This window comes from Hyperoodon ampullatus (assembly GCF_949752795.1).
Source record: "Hyperoodon ampullatus genome assembly, chromosome: X".
NCBI lineage: Eukaryota > Metazoa > Chordata > Mammalia > Artiodactyla > Ziphiidae > Hyperoodon > Hyperoodon ampullatus.
Genome location: NC_136913.1, coordinates 83662417 through 83685273, shown reverse-complemented (window position 1 = coordinate 83685273; position 22857 = coordinate 83662417). Strand labels below are relative to the sequence as shown.

Below are 22857 nucleotides of genomic sequence, written 5' to 3'. Positions count from 1 at the left end.
ACAGAAGTGCACACAGGGAGAATTCCATGCGACCATCGAAGTTATGCTGCCACAAGCCAAGGAACTAACAGAAGATAGGAGAGAGGCCTGGAATGGGTCCTTCCCTAGTGTCTTCAGAAAGAGCAGGACACTGCCTACACCTTGATTTCAGGCGTCTGTCCTCCAGAACTGTGAGACAATAAATTCCTGTTGTCCTAAACCATCCAGTTTGCGGTACTTTGTTACAGAAGCCCTAGCAAACTAATATACCCTAACTTTAATCCTCAAAAATCAATGATCCCCAAGTCTGTCTGTCTAGTCTAAACCTCTTTCCTGAGTTTCATACACGCACACACACAATGGCTTCTTAGACATTTCCCATCTTTACAAGGTTTCTGAAAATGAAACAGTTTCAAAATGTCACTAATCATTGTAACCCTCCTGATAAAGTCTGCTCTATTCTTGAACTGTTTTTTCTTTATGAAGGGTACCACCTTCTTTAATGCCTCCTTCCCTTAATTCCCACATCTAAAATCATCAGGGTCAGTCAGTTCTACCTTTTAACAACCCTCTGGTGATGGTTAATTTTATGTGTCAGCTTGGCTGGGCCATGGTGTCCAGATATTTGTTTAAACATTACTCAGGATGTTTTTCTGAGGGTGTTTTTGGATGAGATAAACATTTAAATCAGTGGATTTTGAGTAAAGCAGATTGCCCTCTGTAATGTAGGTGGACCTCATCTAATCAGCTGAAGGCCTGAATAGATCAAAAAACTGATCTCCCCAGAGCAAGAGGGAATTCTACCAGCAGACTGCCCTTGGACTTGAACTGCAACACTGGTTCTTCCCTGGGTCTCCAGGCTGCCATCCTACCCTGCAGATTTTGGACTTGCCAGCTTCCATAATCACGCAAGCCAGTTCCTTAAAATAGATCTGTCTCTGCATATCCACAACCTAGAGAATCTAATACACCTCTTACTGGTGACTTCTGTAACCTCACTACCACTGCATTAGTTCAGGCCACCATCATCTCTTGTCAGGACAATGATAACCTCTTAACCTCTGTTGTCTCAGGCTGTTCCCTTTCCAGTCCATTCTCTATGCTTCTGTCAAAATGATCTTTCTAAGATAAAAGCATATCACTTTCCCATTTAGGAACATTCATAGGTTTCCCACAGCTCTCAGGGTAAGACCCTTAGCATAGCCAAGTGAATGCACAGTCTGTCCTGTACCTCTTCCAGCCTCTTCTCTCAGTACTTCTTCATGCACGTAAGGGAACTAACATTCAGCACAGTTCTACTGACTCCATCACCTATTAAGTGATAACTTCCTACAAATACTGTGCTCTAGCACTTTTCCTAATTGAGTGAGACATGTCCCACCCAATCCAAGGAGACAGAAAATAATCAAGTTCAGGGAAAGACCTTGCCTTTAACATGGATTTTATGGAGTGGGCATGAATCAGCAAAGAAACACTGGAGTGAAAAACACGTCAATCTCCACACCTTCAGTATTACAGGTGGGTACCTTGAAGTGTGTGTGTATGTGAGTGTATGTGTGAGTGTGTGTGTGTTTGTATTTGCAAGACCCAAATGTTGCACTGAGATTCTGCCTCACTTATAAAACTGGGGATGTCAGCACATCTGTGTAGTGGCTTACAAGTACTGTTGTGCTCCATTTTCCCCCAAGTAAATCATAGTCATTTATTAAAAAAATATATATATATATTATTTTTCATATTCATTTCTATTATGGTTTTTAATAGGCTACTGAATATAGCTCCCTGTGCTATACAGTAGGACCTTGTTGTATCCCTTCTATATACTTTTCTCATCTTTTAAAATTATGTTATATTTATTTCCTGGGTAAAAATATAAACTGCAGTCAATTCCTGAAAAATTTTATGTATTTTAGAGATATGAAGAAGAAAGGTATAGATATTATTTCAGAAGATTCGCCATTAAGGGACATTACTACAGAGTGACTGAAAATGATTAAAAATATGTAATAATAATTAATAATTAACTTTGGCCACAGAATGCCTAGGCTCAGATCTTGGTTCTACCTCTTACTATCTTTGTCAACTTGGGCAACTCAATTTCTCTGTGCCTGTTTCCTCATCTAAAAATGAGATAGTAGCACCCTCCTACTAGGGTTTTATGAGGATTAAATATGTTCAAATGCATAAAATTCCTAGAACAGTTCTTGGTACATAGTAAGTACTATATGCTAGCTGTTGCTGTTGTTGTTATTGTTATTATTATTTGACAATGGCATTTATAAGCGCAAAGATTCTATCGCCAGACTACTTAGATTCTAATCTTGCTGCTAATACTTCTATTTGTGTGACCTTGGCAAGTTCCTTAATTTCTATGAGCTTCAGTTTCCTCATCTGTAAAATGAGATAATAATAGTACCTACCTCACAGAGATGTTATGAAGATTAACTTACTTAAAATATGGTACACAGTCAACATTATACAGTGCTTGCAATTTTTAATATCATTATACTTAGAAATAGGTGGTCCATATTAATCATATTATCTTGCATCTTGTTCAGATTTTGTTTTGTTTTTCAATTCTCTAACCCTCAGTGGCAAAGGCTATGTTTTTGCATTCTTAAGTTGCAGCTACCTGGTGCTGATCATTTTCATTCCTTACCCTTTCTTCTTTAAAAAGAAAACCAAACCAAACCAAACCAAACCAAAAAGATCTACCTTTAATATACAGTCATTCTTGCTAAACAAGAAAACAACTTACTGTATACTATGTGGATATATCAGTGTTTTGTTTGTAGGCTCACAGCTGGACAAGGTGCTTCTCCTTATTTTTTTTGCAACTTATAACAGTGCTATCAATATCATTATGACTTGAAATGTTCAAGCCCCCAAGAGAGGGTGTTAATTATTACTGTACTGTCAACAGACATGTGTCAACAAAATAAAATTAGAGCCATAAGGCTCATCTCCCCAGACCAGTGTTTCTCTTTTCATCTCACTCTCTTCTTCTCTTACCACTGCCTCATCCAGAACATAATATGATTTGGTAAAATAAATGAAGAAAAAAAGAGTGTTGCAACAACATATTACCTTGCATTGGTTATCTAAAAGCCTGTGTTCAGTGCAGGATGAAAAGAAATACAGATAATAACATGAAAGACATTTGATAAAAGTAACTAATAATATTGTGAATTTTCTACCAAAACCATTATTCACTTTATAATTCAAAATTATCAATAATTAAGTGCAATTATTTTGCACTTCATACCTCTTTCTTAAAAAACGGAAGCACTTCATACCTTTGTTTATATCAATGAGTTGTTTCTTTTTCTTCTGGCGTTCTAACTTTTCTTGTTCAGCTTTCTCTTTTGCAAGCTTTGCCCTCCTAGTCTTCTCTTCCATTTCTTTTCTCTTGTTGTTTTCTTTCACTGCTTCCTGTACAAATAAACAAAGTTAAACAAAAATTCTTCCATTACATATATATTGGAGGAGTTGTGCAACATTAAAATTCTATACACACAAGCGTGGGTGCTCAGAGGTGGAAAAGTATTACAGCAGCTTTGAGGTACATTCATATACTTTTTTGTGTGTGTGTGTGGTACGCGGGCCTCTCACTGTTGTGGCCTCTCCCATTGCAGAACACAGGCTCCAGACGCGCAGGCCCAGCGGCCATGGCTCACAGGCCCAGCCACTCCGCGGCACGCGGGATCCTCCCAGACTGGGGCACGAACCCGCGTCCCCTGCATTGGCAGGCGGACTCCCAACCACTGTGCCACCAGGGAAGCCCCCATATACTTTTGAGAGAAAGAAATAATCGTAAGATAATTCTTCTTGAAAAAAAACTATATGCAACTCAGGCTTTAACTGCTATTACCTGGGGTGCTAGAAAATTCGAAACATGAATGTTCACAGATTTTTTAACAATAAATATATTGTCTCTGTGGTTGAAATATGAAATAGTTTTGATACATAAGAAAAAGTTTAAGAGGGAAATATGGCTTAGCAGGTATTGTACCACTCTATTTTACATTTTTCCCTTATCTGAAAAATGTTCTTTTTTAAACTACGTGATAAGATTTTTGTAAGAAAAATGAGATACATTTATAAAATACTTAGAACACTTTTTCTACAACAGTGATAGTGGTGGGTGGGTGTGGCAGAGGTGGTCACCATTCCATCTATATTATTACAGGAAGGAAACACCTGCACGTTTAATAGCTTTTTTACATGCCAAGGTCTTTAAGAGTGCTGAAGCATATTTCAAGCTATTGTCTATTTTATTTTGGATAGATTATCTGTGGAACTCAAGGTAATCAGTACATTCCAGTAGACTGTATGGGAGAACGCTGGAGTAAAGTGTTCTGCTGGACTAATAGTATTTTAGAGAATAGTCATTTTAGAGAAATCACTAATGCAGAGATACACCGACTGCAAGTTCCTTCCATCAAGTTGTTCTGGGTTTTTTTCCTCTTATGATTCATCAGACATACTTCACAGCATGTACCAACTATCTCACAAAAGCTATTTTGTTCCAGAAACCCTAAAGAAAAGGACTCAATAACAAGAATACATGTACAAGCCTTGGCCTGGAGGTGTCTACATTGAAATATTTTTTCTTTGTATTAAAAGGTAATAATAGTTTTTAAAAGCCTTGAAAACACTTTCAAAAAATTCTCTTGATTTGCAAGAATTATTGGTACCTCCCCCTTCTCCTGCCCCTGTAACACTAGTACATCTAACATTAGGCTAAGAGCACAAAATAATCTGGCTCCTGTAGACAAACTCAAAGACTGCCACTTAAAATAAATTTGAATAATAGAGTCATAATTTTAGAACAGGGTTTCTTAGCTTCAGCACTATTGTCATTTGGGGCAAGACAATTCTTTGTTGTGGGAGCACCCTGTGTCTTGTAAGATATTTAGCAGCACTCCTGACCTCTACTGACTAGATGCCAGTAGCACCCCTCCCCGGTACTGACAACCAAAATTGTCTCCAGAGATTGCCAAATGTTACCCAGGTTGAGAACCACTAACGTAGGGGGTTTCATAGAGATTAATTTATTCACCCAAAATTGCAAATTGTCTGCCTGCTGAATCCAGCTTCTTTTTGCAGATGTGGAAACTGGGTTCTGAATGAGTTTAAATATTTGCCTAAGGTCACACATTTATGTAATTGCAAAGTTGGGAAAATAACTCATGTCTCTCTTCTCAGGGTTTAGTGTTTGTTTTATTCTTCATGGAAGAAAGACAATGTGGTTGACACCAAAAGCACAAACAACCAAAGGGAAAAAATAGATAAATAAGACTTCATCAAAACCAAAAACTTTTATCCATCAAAGGACACTGCCAAGGGAATTCCCTGGGGGTCGAGTGGTTAGGACTCGGCACTCTCACTGCCAGAGCCCAGGTTTGATCTCTGGTTGGGGAACTAAGGTCCGGCAATCTGTGTGGGGCGGCCAAAAGGGAGGAAAAAAAAAAAAAAAAAGAGAACACTGTCAAGAGAGCGAAGAGATAACCCACAGAATGGGAGAAAATATCTGCAAATCATATATCTGATAATAATATATAAAAACTCTTACTACTCAACAATAAAATGACAAATAACCCAACTAAAAATGGGCAAAGGATTTAAACAGATATTTCTGCAAAGAGGATAAAGAGCCAATAAGTATTTGAAAAGACGTTCAACATCATTAATCACTAGGGAACTGCAAATCAAAACCACAATGAGGCACCACTTCATGAACACTAGGATGGCTATAATAAAAAACAACAAAACAGATAATAATAAATGAAGAATTGGAGAAATTAGAATGCTTTGTATTGCTGGTGTGAATGTAAAATAATGAGTCATCCTGGAAAGCTGTCTGAGTTCCTCAAAATGCTAAACATAGAGTTATAATATGACACAACAATTCCACTCCTAGGTATATATCCAAGACAAAAGAAAACATGTGTTCACACAAAAACTTGCACAAGAATGTTCATTAGCAGCATCATTTCTAATAGCCAATAAGTAGAAACAACCCAAATGTCCACCAATTGATAAATGGATAAACAAAATGTGGTACATATATATCCATATGATGGACTATTATTCAAGTATAAAAAGAATAAAGTACTGATACATGCCACAACATGGATGAACCTTAAAATATTATGCTCAGTGAAAGAAGACACGAAAGGCCACATATGGTTATGATTCCATTTATATATAATGTCCAGAATAGGTAAATCCATGGAGACAAAGTAGATTAGTGGTTGCCAGGGGAAGGAGGAGGGGGGAATGCAGAGTGACTGCTAATGAGAATGGGGTTTCTTTCTGGACATGATGAAAATGTTCTGGAATTATGTACTGGTGATGGTTGCAGAACCTTGTGAACATACGAAAAAACACTGAATTGTATACTGCAAAATGGTGAATTTTATGATATGTAAATTATATCTCAATAAAAATTAATACAATTTTAAAAAGTAGATGTTTGAAAAAGGCAGGATTGAAATAAAATTGTAACTTAGAATAAAAAGACAATGTGCAAAGGCAACATACATTCAGGCTCTGATATTAACAAGTTGCATGATCTTTGGTAAGTAATATGAGAGAAGGTGAGTAGAAGAGGAGAGAAGGGAGGTTAATGCTTGTGTACATTTTATTATCAGTCAAATCTCTGATCTGGTAAACAATCAACCAACATCTGGGTGTGAGGCAGGAGGTAGATGGGCCACCCCCTGCAACCCAGGGAAAGCAACTGGAGATTCACTCTCTGTGGACCGATACTCCGAGATGAGAATAGCAGGACAATTGAGAGAGGAGGCTGGCCCTGCCCAGCTAGAAGATAGGAGACCACATTTTTCTCATTCTTGAAGTCAAGGAAACCTTCCCAACTAGAAAGCTCCTTGGAGGTCAAAAAGGGAGGGGGCACCACCCCATAGTAAGTGGTGCCAACTACCCACAGGCCTCTTCGTTAGAATCCATCTTGGCTGAGAGACGTGTGCACACACAGGGGAGGATCCTGAGCCAAATAGGGACTCTGAACCAAGCAAATCAAAAGGACTGGCCAAAGGAAACCCGACCTCAATCTCTAGCTGGGAACCGAAAGCCTGCTTCAAGCCACTGGAGGCCGAGGCCACCTGAGATCAGGTGGACTCTTCCATTATCAATCTAATGGGCTATTTAGCTGCTGAGTGCTGTCATTTATTATGAAGATGGAAAAAACTGGTAACTTGCTTTTGTATTTCTTCCTTGTTCTGATAATAACAGCTATTGTTTAATGGAAATTTATTATGTGCCAGGTGTTTTAAGTAAATAACTTCAAATATTTATAGAAAACCTAGTATTTGTTCTCATTTTACAGATGCTGAAACTTAGGTTGAGGTAGGTTAAGTGAGATGCCCAAGGCTACACAGCTACTTAAGTACCAGAAGCACATATGTTCACTCACATTACCATGATGCCTTCCAAGTAGAGTTGTCAGATAAAAGACAGGACACTCAGTTAAACTTGAATTTAGATAAACCGTGAATCATTTTTTTTAGTGTAAGTATATCCTATTCAATACTTGGCATATACTTATACTAAAAAATTTCATGCAATATGTGGGACATATTGATACTAAAAATTATTCATTATCCATACAATACTTGGGATATATTTATGTTAAAAAATCATGTAATATTTGGGACACATTGCTAAAAAAAGATTTTTTCATGGTTTACCTAAATTCAAATTTAACTGGGCATTCAGTATTTTTATGTGATAAATTTGGCAATCCTATTCCCAAGACTGTTGATTTTTTATAAGCATCCTTTTATAGACTAAGATTATGTAATGAAGACAGTAGAATAATTATAAAAACACAAGAAAGCCCAAGTCTAAACTATATTTTGAGAACAGAAATGTTGATATAGATCACTGATAGGCATTATGTGATTCATTGACGTGAATCATACTATTCTGTAGCATTCTTCACATTTCATTCCTTTTTCTTTCTTAAAAATAGAGTAAAACTAAAAAAATAGTTTATATAAAAATCTGAACTAATGCAATTTGGGGTAGAAGAAAATCAGTCAACAATATCACTGAATCGCCAGTAGAGAAATTTGGCGTATGTGAATAGGTTAAATTTCTATATGAAAGGTAGACTTGCAACTGGCACTACTAAAACACCATGAATGTAAATCTATAAACAATGAAACAGACCAAGTAATAGGTTCATCAGTTCACACCTTAAATGTTTTAGGAATAAATTTAACTACAAAACAATCACACAATTTGAAATGGCATGTGCAATCCCAAAGAGACCGAAACAGAAGAGGAAAATAATTTCTGTGGTTTGGCATTAATAGAAATGAATGAACGCATCTACAAAGGCATATATTTTTCAAGCAACATAGACTGTGGAGTAAGATTCAGTTCTGATATTACCAATTCTGTCTTCATGAAGAGGCCTCATGAAGGCCTAAAACGAACATCCTATTCGTCTTGGTGGTTTCACTCTTTGACTCTGGCTTTAGGAAATTAGGGATGGGAAACACATGCCTGTTTACTTCTCTCTCCTTAAGAAATAAATTTAAAAAGAGAAAGGGAAATCTTAACTATGGTTTCATATCAACAACCTTTAGTTTTACTAGAGAGCAAGATAGGAAATTTCAAGACTTTGTTTAACTCTCTAAAAAATGTGAAAGCTGATGGGGAGAGAACCCTTTTGAGGGATGGGATGTATTCTTTTCACCCTAATTCCTATAAAACAAAACCCAAATGATTAAAAGAATAAAAGCAACAGGAACAAATTTAAGCTCAGAATTTTTTTTGAAAAAACCTTTAAATAATTGACTGTGGTTAACAACACTGTATATTTGTTAAGCCTCACTAAACATTTTAAAATGCTAACTCCTATACTTCAACATGATTCTCAAGTAAGCGTCAATCATTATTTCTTAGGGTTGGGAATGCCAGCTGATTAGATTCTGTCAATGTACAGAACTGTGTTCTGCTAAAAGGATGCTGCTAATTGAGAAAGTTTTTTGGTAGTAACCTCATACAAGATAAGAAATGTTTACAGAAAAAAAAGTCTCAGTTTTACTGGCATATCTATTTTTCAAGAGTCAGGAAAAAGCACAGAAGGAGCAAAATGTAACAAAAATTGTCTCTAGGATTTACTGCAAAATGTATTCACTAACCTCATTTTAAGTCTCTCACTGATTGTAAGACTCTATTGCCTTACTGAAAAGTATGAATAAATTACAAATCTTATTTCCCTTGTTGTGCATAATTAACAAATGAGACCTATGGACTAAAAATGTCATATGCAAAAAAAAAAGCTCATGTAAATGCTAGGACCTCTCATATATTCTAATTAGGCTTTATGAAATGGATGAAACTGGCTTCGAAAATTCCAAGGGGCTCAGATGCCAGCTTCTTTCATGTCAGGTCTACACAAACCCAGCATCCAACCTCGTGATATTTAAAAACAAAAACCACCTCCCACCAAAACCCTTTCCTTACTCCCATTGCCTTCAATGGCTTTTTATCCCAGTGCTGACTTCAGAAGCACTTTGCGAGCACTGTGATCTCACTGGAAGACAAAGTTTATTTGAGGGATGGAGAAGTGCAGCAATTAGGAAGAAAAATATATCTTGGAGTCACCTTAACCTGGTTTCATATCTAAATTCCCATCACTTATCCTAAAAGCTGTGTGACCTTGAACAAGTTAGTTACTTCATTTCTCTGAGCTTTAGTTACCACATCTGTAGAATGGAGACACTACTACTGAAATCGCTTGGTTGTTAAATAGATTAAGGGAAGTAATGTTTATATAAAACACTGAAGACGATGCCTGGTACAGAGAAATGCTCAATACATGATGGCAGTGATTATTATGTGTAAAAGAAACATCTGAACGTTTAAACAGTAAGCACACATTACCTCATAGGTTTTCAATAGTTTATTCTGCACAACCCCCTCCCTCTTTTTTGGAAGACATGAGGATGTGACCCAGGACTAGAAATGTAGCATCTTGACACCATCTACCCTCATAAGCATACTGAACATAATTTATAACTGTACCATATTATTGGCACCTAAGGTAATTTTAAAAATCTATATATATCACCATCACTTGGCACTCATGAAAAAAAAACCTAGAAATTTATTCTTTTCTGAGTTTTGGATCATCCTGGGTACCTGTGTGAATACACTTGTCAAGATTGTGATTCATTTCAGTCTCAGAAGCTGTGTTAGAAGAGAGTCACGTAACCTTAAAAGAATGTATTGGAAATGTCCTGGTGAACAAATTGGCAATATTGGTGCCAGAGGCACACTGTGATCATGCCCCTGAGTGTTTCTTCATACATCAGGGATATTAGAAGGATTCACAGATGATACTGAGTCAAGTCATTTAGCAACAATATAAAGAAACCTGGTACGTATTATATTGAAAGTCTTTTTATACACTAAATGTAAGTCACTGAGAGATTATTCTTTAATGAAAACTCAGTGAAATAGGTGAAATTCTCTCCACACCTTTTATCTTGAACTGTCCTAGGACCTGATCCTCTTTTAACTTTAATTCAAACGGTGCTTTTGGAGCTTTTTTTTTCTTTTACCTTCTTTCTGTTTTATGCTAACCTCTTTAGAATTTGAAATTGTTTCTTTTAATCACCTCTTTTAAAGTAACATAGAACACTTAAAATTTAAATCAAAGAAGTGCTGACCTGGATACTGTACATTTCTATCTTTCTTAGATAGGTATGATGATTCTAAGGCTCCATTTTTTAATGCATCTTGTTGCTAAGATTTCTAAAGTTTCCTGACCCAGAAATTTTATTCCCAGAGTAAAAATAATGGGAAAGAGGCCTATTTATTTTGTTCCTCTCAAATCAGGACCCATAATCCAAACACTCTGAGTAGAGCAGCATACCCTTGTGAACACAGGATGGCCTTTAGGAGCTGAGAGATCTGGTTTAAATCCTAGCTGCCTAGTGATCATCATGCTTTATCACTTTGGGTCACTTACTTAACTGTGTTAAGCCTGCTCTGCTGATCTACGAAATAACTGTACTTCACAGTGTTGGTTTGTGATTTAATGCGATATTGCATCGAAAGCAATTAAGCACAGTGCCTGGCACATAGAAGAAGTATGCAGTAAATGGGCTGGTTATTATTATTATATAATTCCACAGTTGGGCAGTACCATTTCAGAATCTGTACTCCATTTCCTCTAGCCCAGGAGCAGGCTCACATATGCTCATGTGCACTGGGGAGAAGGAAGACTCCTTTTTGATATGGAAATCTTGCAATATCAGTTAAAACTATGAAGAAATGAAACACACAATCTCTCTCAGACCCCAAACCTTTGAACAGATGACAGAAGTTGCCTTCTTGAGCCATGAGAAAAAAGATATAGATAAAATGAACGATAAGTTTTGGGGGAAAATTCTGGGGTTTATATACTGTATTTGACAAATCTAAGAAACAAAAACATCATAGAACATTTTGCTATGTAGACTAATAATGAAATGCACACATCGTCTTACTTAAGGTTCAACACGACTTATGAGATTGTGGCAAAAACAGAGGGATGAAGTTTCCTGGGGGAAGGCAGTGGATTTTTTTTTTTTTTTTTGCTGTTATTGTTTGTTGTTTAACATCTGGAGTTAGTTCTGTCATCTCCCTGAGAAAATGAAGCACATACTCTAATGCCATTTGATGTGGAAATAAGAACTTTGCTTTTCTTTCTTTTGTGAGTATTTATCTCAGAATGTCACATTCACTTGGTCTGCTTAAAGGAGAATTAGTCTACACTCAGTCTTCTACCCCAGGCCTCACGAAACTTTCTTAAACTTTCCCCACCTGACCCATAGGAGGCTGCTGGTCCTGCTGGAAAACCATCTACTGGAGGATTTCAAAGAGAAGAGAAGATGAACATTATAACCTTTTTGCTGGTTGGGGTTCTCATTTAATTCCAGGCATAACAGGAGGCAAAAAAGGTAGAGATGGAAATGTGGTCCAGACCAGTGAACTAGGGTTAGAGCAGCAATGTCCTTTCCTTGTCCCAGAGATGTGCTGAGCATGATGATGAAAAGGAAAGTCAATTCTATGTATGATGCCTTTTCATCATTTTCCAAAAAAATTTTCTTTAACAAAATTCTCCTTCCTTCCCATTTACTCTGCTTCATATAGGTAGATACCTACCACATTCTCTGCTTGAATTGTTCTGGCTGCTAGACATTTCTGAAATTTGCTGCACTTGCCTGTAACCAAGGGTAAGGGCTACTGGGAAACACAGATCCCAATATATGTTACCACTACTGATGTGTAACTTGGGCTGAGGTCCCTATTTGTTAGTACAAGTGGGTGAAAATCCTAAAGAATACCAAAGGTCATAGTAAATCTGGACGCATCTACTCTTCCAGGTCTTTGTCAGTCCCAATTTAAGAATGGTCATGGCAGGTTACAAATGGGAATAGACAATGTGAGCCGAGATGAATTTTTCAGTATTTGAACAAAGAACTGAACTACCAGATGATTAGAGAAAAACCTACATAAGATGCTAGCGTGATTTGGGCACAAATTTTATGGCTTTCCATTTAAAAAAAGGAAAGAATCCTACTTTTTTTTTTCTTTTTTCTTTTTTTTTTTTTTTTGCGGTACGCGGGCCTCTCACTGTTGTGGCCTCTCCCGTTGCGGAGCACAGGCTCCAGACGCGCAGGCTCAGCAGCCATGGCTCACGGGACCAGCTGCTCCGTGGCATGTGGGATCTTCCCGCACCAGGGCACGAACCCGTGTCCCCTGCATCGGCATGTGGATTCTCAACCACTGCGCCACCAGAGAAGCCCCTACTCTTTAATTAACATCAAACAACTTTAGATGTTCCTTTTCTCTAGTTTCACTGTGTTTAGAGGGCATGTTGGATTGAAGGAGTCATGACAAATGCTCAGGGCAAAGAATTTTCAGCTGCAGCAACCACACTGAGAGTCAGTACCTTTGAAGACTCTATCAGCACCGTAATACTGCTAAACTTTTTTCTTTCCCAGATATTTCCACTTATTATGGTGCAAGCGACCTATAAAATTCCTCTTATGGAAGATCTCATGAATACTTCATCAACCAGTCAACTGTGATTGTAACTGAGAAGTGTAACTTTCTCACTGGGGTAATTGAAACCTTGATTAGCTTGCTCGAGTGCTTAGGTGTCTCAGTAATAGACACCGAACATATGTACTGATACTGTAGTTAGATGGAGATTTAAGTTGTGCTCACTAACCTAAGTAACTATGGTATGAGTCACAGAGGTATAGGCTACATAACCAAATCAAACAAAATAGATATTTTCTGCCCTCTTAGATTCCAGAGATGCTATGTTCCTTCCTTCCTCAACTACACTGCCCTCTCCCACCCTTAATTTTTACCTTCTCCTAAAGCTCTGTCCTCAGCTCATTCCCCCTCCTTCCTTCCTCCTCCTTTCTCTCAGTCTGTTTGTCAGAGAATCCATCTATTCCTACTCAGAGTTGAAGAAAAAAAGCCCTTCCAACAGCCTACAAGGCCTGACATGATCTGGTCCCCCCCTACTTGTTCTGGGTCATTCTGTTCTATCTCCGCTGGTCAACTTCCCTCAGAGACTTTCCACTTGTGTTCTCTCTGCTCTCAGACAGGGCTACTGAGTCTCTGCTTCAATGTCTCCTAATCAGTGAGGACTTCCCTGACCACCTTACATAAAATAATCCCTAATGAACTTCCTAGCTCCATTCTTCCCTATTGTAGTCTTCCTAACATAAAAGGTCAAAACCTAGTTAAACTTCAGATACGCTTCTCATTTTCTAAGAACTGGAAGCTGGAGTTTGTCGATTTACATAATAATAGTTTTCAGCCTGGGAATTCTCAAAACATGAAATTACCAAGAACCTCTCTATACATAATTCCCTACACATCTCATATTTCTTTATTGTGGAAAATCTGAGTGGCCTTGAAATAAGCATCATCCACCTTCGAATGGTGGGTTTCTTTCGTAATCATCCAAAGGTTGTGGTTCACTGACCTCTACATTTATTTTCTTAAAAATGCCAATGCTTAGTGTTTCTGAGGGCTGAAATCCATGACATTTGTCACAGGGACATAGCGCCACACTCTGCAGCGAAAGTTCACTTGTGTAGAGATGAGTGTTTACATAGAACCTCCAAGGTTAAAAGAAAAGATGTTTTCTAACTTTGAAAAGGAGATCTTTGTTTTGAATGAGATATTTGCATGATCCACACACGTTCATAACACACAGCTTTGCCAGTGATCTTTTGGTTTAAGACCAAACCGTCTCAGGTTCGGGAGGAAAGTTTAGATGAAAAGTTCCTTGAGTTTATTTGTATAAATGACTCCCTCTTGGCAGAGGAGAGACATAGAAGAAACTGATCTGCTGCAGGAGAGGAAGCCAGTTAAGTGAATTCCAGTACATGTTCACTAAAGCAGTCCTCTCTTGTATTCAGCACAACCAGCTTACTGTTCAGCCTCCTTAGGAAACAAGTAAAAAATTAATGCATCTTTCACATGCTGTACATATCAGGAGGTTTGACAGACAAACAGATCTTTGCACACTAGTGTGGTCGTGAAGAGAATCTCAAAGGTAAATTATTCAAAATGAGAAGAAGGAAGAAAAGAAGACTGTTATGTGCAAATCTCCTTGTATATTAAACTTGCAGTTGGTTACAAAGCGGTCATGCACTGATAATGAAGGCTGGATGTAATCCCCAAGGCCTTCTTTTAAAATTTGCCTTACAACTGCAAAAACATGGGATCTGAAGTTGGAGGAAAAATTGCCTCTCCCGTCACAGTCCATTAGAAAGCTGAACTCTGATTAGCTAGAAGTTAATCGACAATCTGGAGCATGGAGGAGGTTTTCAAATGCTGCAAGTTTCTTCAGACATATTTTTCTTAGTAGGTATTGGAGTATCCCTCTTTCCATCTGGGAAAGAAAAACAATTGAGTTTGACATGCCTCTATGGACCTTGACTTGATTAAAATCTAAGAAGCGCTTTGGGCGCCTATAGGAAGTTAATCTATAACTTAAAAAAAAAATTATATTTTGAACCAAAGAAACAAAATAAAATTCTGAAGTGACTGATAAGATATTTTAATGGGAAAGCATCTTGGGGAGGAGTGGGTGGGGAGGAAAGGGCAAAACAAGTGGTATGTTACAGCTCTGAGAGCTGAGTTTACAGCCTTATTACTGTCACCATCTTAGAAGATGCAAGAGGCAGCACAATCAATTAGGTTTTTGATGAGACCAATTTGGGTGGGTTGAAAAGCACCTTGGAGACTTGGAAAAGAATATCAGATTACCTTGACAAGTAGAAATATACACTCAGAACAGGAAAGACCCTCAAGAAATGCGCTCCAGTTCTCTGCCTGTGAATAGGGTTCCATGAACTCCTGCAGGAACCTATGCTGATACTTAATCACTTCTAAGAGGAAATACTTACTGATGTCTAATTAAAAGTTGCTAGTTTCTTAAGTCCATATCTTGTCTACTAGCTGCTGAGAAATAGAAACCTGGTCAATATCTTCCTTAAAAAATTCCTCACGGAGGTATAACGTGTCCCCAGGAAGCACTGTGGTGCCTGAGTCCCACAAAAGTAAAGCTGATCCTCAAATGCAATGTGGGGGAATTTCTGACTTTGTAGGGTAAATGCTAGGAGGAGGGAAGTGGTAAGAGAGGACCTTAGGGAAATTAGTCTGGACTCCAAATTAAGCCGCTCAACATCATTTTCTAAAATAACAAGTCTCAGCTTCCCCTGGTGGCGCAGTGGTTGAGAATCTGCCTGCCAATGCAGAGGACTCGGGTTTGAGCCCTGGTCTGGGAAGATCTCACATGCTGCGGAGCAACTAGGCCTGTGAGCCACAACTACTTAGCCTGCGCATCTGGAGCTTGTGCTCCGCAACAAGAGAGGCTGCAACAGTGAGAGGCCCACGCACCGTGATGAAGAGTGGCCCCCGCTGGCCTCAACTCGAGAAAGCCCTCGCACAGAAACGAAGACCCAACACAGCCAAAAATAAATAAATAAATAAGTAAATTAAATTAAAAATTAAAAAAAAATAAAATAACAAGTCTCTCATACAGAGTCCTCGCTATAAATTTAATAATGTTTAGGTTTTCCCTTGGGTCTTCTCTCCTTGTTGGACATTATTTTTTAAATTATAGGTTTCTCCATCCTCATATGTATGTCTCCCCCACCCCCGAAAATGAACCAAGCTGGGAAAAAAATACCCTAAAAGATGGGCTAACCAATATCTAGAGTAAGGCTATTCCCAGTTTTCCATGCTCTAATTCTCACAACACATCATAGCATTTGTTTTGTAACATTTTAAGGTGCAACTGTGAACTTGTAAGATTGGTTCCAATATATCTGTTGAAACCAGGAATCCCATCCTTCAAATGGCCACCTTGGGAAGCCATAAACTTATTTTGGTGAGGACCATTACTCTGTGATTGAAACTCCTCTTTCAGAATTGAGCTCTGAATCAAATAAAATCAGTCTCATTATTTTAGATCCGCAATATTTTTGACCAGAGATTTTGTTACCCAGTTCGATCATACACCTTATTCATAAAACTTGGCTCGTTATCACTTTTGGCTGAGTTCAAAAATCAAATCTACCTTCAAATTGCAAAGATTTAGTACCCCTGAAAAGATCTAAAGCACAGGCCACATAACCCTTCGGACAAATCTAAAACAGGCATTTACAAAATATTTTGGGAAATGTCATTATCTTTCTTTTTTAAAAAATAAATTTATTTATTTATTTGTTTTTATTTTTGGCTGTGTTGGGTCCTCGTTGCTGTGCGCGGGCTTTCTCTAGTTGCGGCGAGCGGGGGCTACTCTTCATTGTGGTGCGTGGGTTTCTCATTGTCGTGGCTTCTCTTGTTGCGGAGCGTGGGCTCTAGGCATGCGGGCTTCAGTAGTTGTGGCACGTGGGCTCAGCAGTTGTGGCTCACAGGCTCTAGAGTGCAGGTTCAGTAGTTGTGGCGCACGGGCTTAGTTGCTCCGTGGCATGTGGGATCTTCCCAGGCCAGGGATGGAACCCGTGTCCCCTGCATTGGCGGGCGGATTCTTAAGCACTGCGCCACCAGGGAAGCCCTGTCATTATCTTTCAATTAAGATAACAATGGGGGTAAAATTCCTTTGACTCTACACATTTCTGGTTTGTCTTTAAAAAATAGTCATACCTCATATACTGCTGATTCACGATTAGTACTCTAAGAATCAAAAACCTTTTCCTAGTGAATTTATGCATGTTGTTGTGTCTATGCTGTCTGCTTGATGCCCTTAATTATTTTCTATTTGACTAATTCCTAACTGAACTTATTTCTAAGGGAAGATACACATCAAAAAAATGTTCATATATATATTAAATTTGCATATACATATTAAAATTTATATATATATATTTTTTTTTAATGAAGTGTTCGAAATTCCTCTGGACTTATTGCCATTGATAATTTTTCTGTCCTTTTGGTGATGGGAAAGACAGGGAAAGGAAGAAAAGCCCCAGGAAGCACAAAAGCTAAGACAAATGGAGCCTTATTTGCACCCAGTGACTTGCACCTTCTCTGAGAAGCAGGAAACTTTCATTGAGTAACTACCATGTAGGGGGATCAGCGACAGTATTACAGACAAGGCTCTTGTGCTTCTGGCACTTAGGGGTCATCCAAAGAAGCACTAGAGTATTAGTCCTCTTTCAGTCAATCTCCTAGACTGTCAGTTGAAATAGTATTCTAGAGTCTAGAGTCTAGATCCTATTTTTTTGTTTCAATCATCATTGAGAATAAATGTCACATGGGAGGGAATCAAATTCTTTGCGAATAAAGATTCTGTCTTGGACTAACAAGGCACCAATTCTTTCACAGAAGTAAACGAAAATGGTTTTGCTCATTTTGCTTTTCACAAAGCCATCTTGATTGCCAGTCAGAACTCTGTGCTCTTCTAAGAAGAAAGTGATTATTTGATGAGTTGTTGTCCCACTTTCCAGGATATTGAGAGAAAGATGTCCTTCCGGTAATTATGGAGTAGCACCTTTCCCTTTATTGATGTCTGAACAATCAGGGTACTTTTCATACATAGAGAAACATATATAACACTAAACAATGACTGGAAGCCAAGCAACACAAATAAAAAAAGGAAAGCTGATGAGGCACAGTAAAGCATGGCAAGACGGCCCCTAGAGGTCACAGCGGTCCTGCAGTGAACCTGACACTTCCATGCTTTATTGTTGGTAAGGGAAATGTCATTTTCATTAAGTAGAAGAGAGAGAGCATACTTCTAAACCTCTCTTCCCTCAGATTAAATTGGAGACCCCAAGGACTGCTTCCCTAACCATCACATCAAGATACGCTCATCCTTTTTCATATATGTTAAATATGTAACATGGATTCAGATAACCAAAGATTTCCTTTATGTACGTTTGCTTCAGTCTTGGTTTAGTTTAACAGCATCTGAAAGGGCAGGCGCTGTGTTGGTTTAGTTTGCTTCACATATGATATATTCAGATAAGCACTCAAGTATAAGCCGAACAGAGCATCTAATACAAAGGCGGCATGTAATAAGTATTTCTTAATTAATGAAGACAGTGATGATTAAGTTAGTGTAAATACTAGCTTAGCATGTGTTATAACAACATTCTGACTTAGGTTTATCTCTTTTGACAGTTTGGCCTTTTTTAAAGAGCCGTGCTTAATTTATGGGAGGAACAACTCTAAGGGAAGAGGCAGGCAGATTCACCATGAAGCTAAATGAAGCAAGAGCATCAGTACCCCTCACTTGCATGGAGTGGGGGAGGGGCGCTGGCAACGTGTTCACCTGCCCATGTGTTTTTGTGAAGCTTGCAAAAGAAAAATATTTTCATATTCTTTTTCCTAAATGGATCATCCCAATTTATATAAACTCAGGCCTCACAAATCTGGATCTTCCTTTGTTTAAGGGATATATAAAAACCTGAGGAGAACTCTAATGAAGAATAAGGGAAGTGCTGAAAGTTTGGGAAATGCCAAACCAGGAACCAAAAAAAGATGGATAACTAAGCTCAGGGAAGACAGGATTAAGGGATATAACTCTATCTGTGGAAGTGGATATTTATTTAAACGACAAAGCTTATCTGATATCTTCCAGATTTCCAGAAGCAGAATAACAGTGCCTGCGTTTGAACTCTAAGAAGAGAAACTCTGTTTGAGAATTAAAAAGAATTTTATAGTAAGAATGGCAAAGCAGGGGAACCAAGTCAAGTTATGAACATGCTTTCTCTAAAAACCTATTTGAAGAATAGCTATTTAGCTGCTAAAAGGCTCTGGAAAACATGCCAGGAGCCTGAGTTATGAGATAAACCTACGGGGAATTCCTCACTTTCTATTCTAGGATATTTTGGCTCTAGAAGTGTGTATGTCTGAGTCAGTAGTTCATAAAACAGGAGAAACTACATGAATATCTTGTTATTCAACCCCTTGAATTTGGGGTTGGTATAGCCAGAAAGAGTTGATCTGTAAAAATACCTGAAAATAAAATTAGAGTGTGGATCACTTCACAATTGGGTTTAGATAGGATAGAGGGCAGGGACCAGGGTATCCTGCTTTAAGATCCTCTTTTCAAAACTAGAAATAATAAGGACATTGTTATACGGTGGTGATTGTTTTCTGGGAAGCAAGCCATTCCATCTGTATACGCGCATTGCAGCTACATTCCACAATGTAAAACCCATCCCATTTGTGATTATATCCTTGATCATGACCTAGATTTGGCCAAATATCACTGCTTCCTTACTGATGGAAATATCCTTGTCTTACTATGCTAATGATCTACTGCCCTCTCTTTTACCTCCTCCCTCCCTGGATACTATGCCATTATTTATAGAGGGGTTTTCTGGCTTCATCATGAATCTTCTGCTTAAGTTGCCTTATTTATTGGTATAGAGGGATTTTGCCATTAGGCCTGACATGTTGGACAAATAACTTACTAGGGGATTTAGGGAGTTTACAGACACACTGGATTTTATTTCCTGTACAAAACTTTGCAATAATAAACGTTGTGTTTTAGATTTGACTTTTCAGTGTGAACTTCTGTATAACGCCTTTCTGACTCACAGATACTCTACTACAATGAAATCTCAATGTTACTTTCTACATACTGTGCATGTTTATGCTTAAGTACTATAAGGGTAAAATACAACACTATGATATACTTAAGAAATTTAATATGACTAAATTTTATCCTGTAAAACTTAACGACTATTTTTCTTCTTTGAAAATGCAGCAACTCCCCTAAATAAAAGTTTTATTCCCTTCAAAGGGTTTTTGAAGATGGCAAGACTTAGAGAAGGTAGAAAGATCAGGTGTATGTTTGAAGAATAGTCCTTCTGTAATGATTTTTACCATAAAGAGAAAAACATCCTAGAGACATAAGCAGGGGAGTAGTTGGCCATGGATAAATAATGAAGATTTAAGGGGTCATAGTCAGTCATAAGGGAACAGTAAATCACAATGTAATGCTGACAAATGAGAGGCTGGATACTAGAATGTACAAATAAACCAGTAAACATGAGGTACTTCCTGTGCCTTTGGATAGCTCACTCAAGAGTTATATGTACGTGGAAAATATAGGTCACTTTGGGATTTCACAATGATGAGTGATGGGGTGAATGTAGATAAGTTTAAGTACTTCAGTCAAATATTTGCTGAATCAATGTTGATGAAGAGTCAAAAGAATCATTAAAATAATGAAAGGTTTTGGAAAAACTGGCCGAGGAAGTCCAGGGGAAGCGGAAGGAGACAGCTAGAGGACTTTGAAGCATTTAATACAAAAGACATTTATTATTTGGTGTCTAGCACAGAAGGAGCACGATCACCAGTTACAAATATGGTTACGGATCAATAAATATCTGCTGGTGACTAAGTGCCACACACTCTGCTGTGTGACAAAAATTCACAGACAGGTGAGATACATTTATTCCAGAGGAACTCACAGCATAAAGGAGAAAGCAGGTCTGCACACCACCAATTATAATGAGCGCAGTGTGACATCACACTAACCACATGATGGAAACATACAAACTAGGGAGTGATGAATTCCCCTTGGAGTTGAGGAGGAGAGATTAGGAAAGATGTAATGGAGAAAGTCACCACTGAACGGAGTCTTGAAGGAAGAAAATGATTTCACCAGGTGAAAGGACGATGGTGCACATGATGGCATTCTGAGCAGAGGAAAAGAAGAGTGGTTGGGGGCAAATTAGACTGCCAAGGGTTTCCAAATGATAGTTTAGACTTTACTGTCACCCGTGGGTGGCCATTAAAGGTCTGAGAAAATGGGTCTCCCAGTGAGACCTAGGCTTTATTATTATTTTTTAAATGTTTAAAATTGAAGTATAGTTGATTTACAGTGTTGTGTTAATTACTGCTGTACAGCAAAGTGACTCAGTGAAACATATATATACATTCTTTTTCATATTCTTTTCCATTATGGTTTATCACAGGACACTGAATATAGTTTCCTGTGCTATACAGTAGGACCTTGTTGTTTATCCATTCTGTATATACCAGTTTGCATCTGCTAATCCCAAACTCCCACTCCATCCCTCTCCCACCCGCCTCCCCCTTGGCAACCACCAGTCTTTTCTCTATGTCCCTGATTGTGTTTCTGTTTCGTAGACAGGTTCATTTGTGTCATATTTTAGATTCCACATATAAGTGATATCATATGGCATTTGTCTTTCTCTTTCTGACTTACTTCACTTAGTATGATCATCTCTAATTGCATCCATGTCACTGCAAATGGGAGACCTAGGTTTTAGAAAGAAATATCTTCCAGTGGTATAAAGATGGTTTGGAGGGTACTAAGTCTGAAGTCAGGATGACTGAAAAGATTACTGCAGGGGAGAGACAACAAATACCAAAACTAGGGCAGTTGAAGTGACTGTGATTCAGACAGAATCAACATGAACTTGGGGTTGAATAGATGTGAATGGGGGCGGAGAAGAAGATATCAAGTCGTATAATTAACCAAAAGAGAGAATATGTTTATTTAATTAACAGAAGCAGAGAATCTGTTTATTTAATTAACCAAAACAGAGAATATGTTCATTAATTAGTTATATAATTAACCAAAACAGGAAATTGGGAATAGATGTAATGAGTTCCATTCTGAATATGCTGAGTTGGAGACAGTTGTGGGAAATCTAGTTGGAGACATCCAACAGACAGTAAACTTGAGGCTAGAGCTGAAGAATGAGATCACAACTCAAGAAAGAGTAGAAACCGTGAGAATAGATATGAACTGCTCAGGAAAAATTATGTAGGACAAAGGGTAGACCCTTGGTAATGCTCACATTTAAGATTGAAGGATGGGGATCCAAAGGAATAGACTGTGGAGATATTCCTCCTGAAAGTCAAAACCAAGAAATTCTGCCCACGTTATGACAAAGGATTGTTCTACTGATTGGGATACATGTGTATCATAGTATAAGGCAGAGTAGGGGGAAAATAAGGAGTATAAAGCATATATTGTATATCTAATATACTATAGGCACTAAAATGACATAGAAGTACAGTATCTTTTGCCTCCAGGGATACAGAAGTAAGTTCAGGACTATTGGCTAAGAAAGACTTGGGTCTCACTAAGGCTTGGGTCACTCCCAGCAGTATCCTGCTGAGCATGCAAGATGAGGGCAGCAGTTCTGTCTCAGGGGCAATATATAAAGACATGAATGTCACCTGGAAAGGAAAGGGGAAATCAACAGTCCAGCTGATACCACATCTCTTCTAGTGAAACTCCTAATTCCCATCTTCTCTAAAAGCTAACCCCTCTTAAGGAGGGACTTCATTTGAAAGTTAAAACACAAGAGACTGTATCTGTTT

The 22857-nt window shown here is 38.2% G+C and overlaps 1 protein-coding gene across 1 annotated transcript in view; it reads right to left on the bottom strand.

The window, feature by feature from the left end:
* The window catches only part of DIAPH2 (diaphanous related formin 2), a gene marked incomplete at its 5' end in the record, with an annotated part of 895530 nt that overhangs the window by 194302 nt on the left and 678371 nt on the right, over window positions 1–22857 (bottom strand). Inside the window, one exon of the mRNA XM_079728322.1 lies at window positions 3276–3411. Within this exon, the coding sequence (XP_079584448.1) occupies window positions 3276–3411 (136 nt within the window). The remainder of the gene's footprint in view (window positions 1–3275; window positions 3412–22857) is intronic.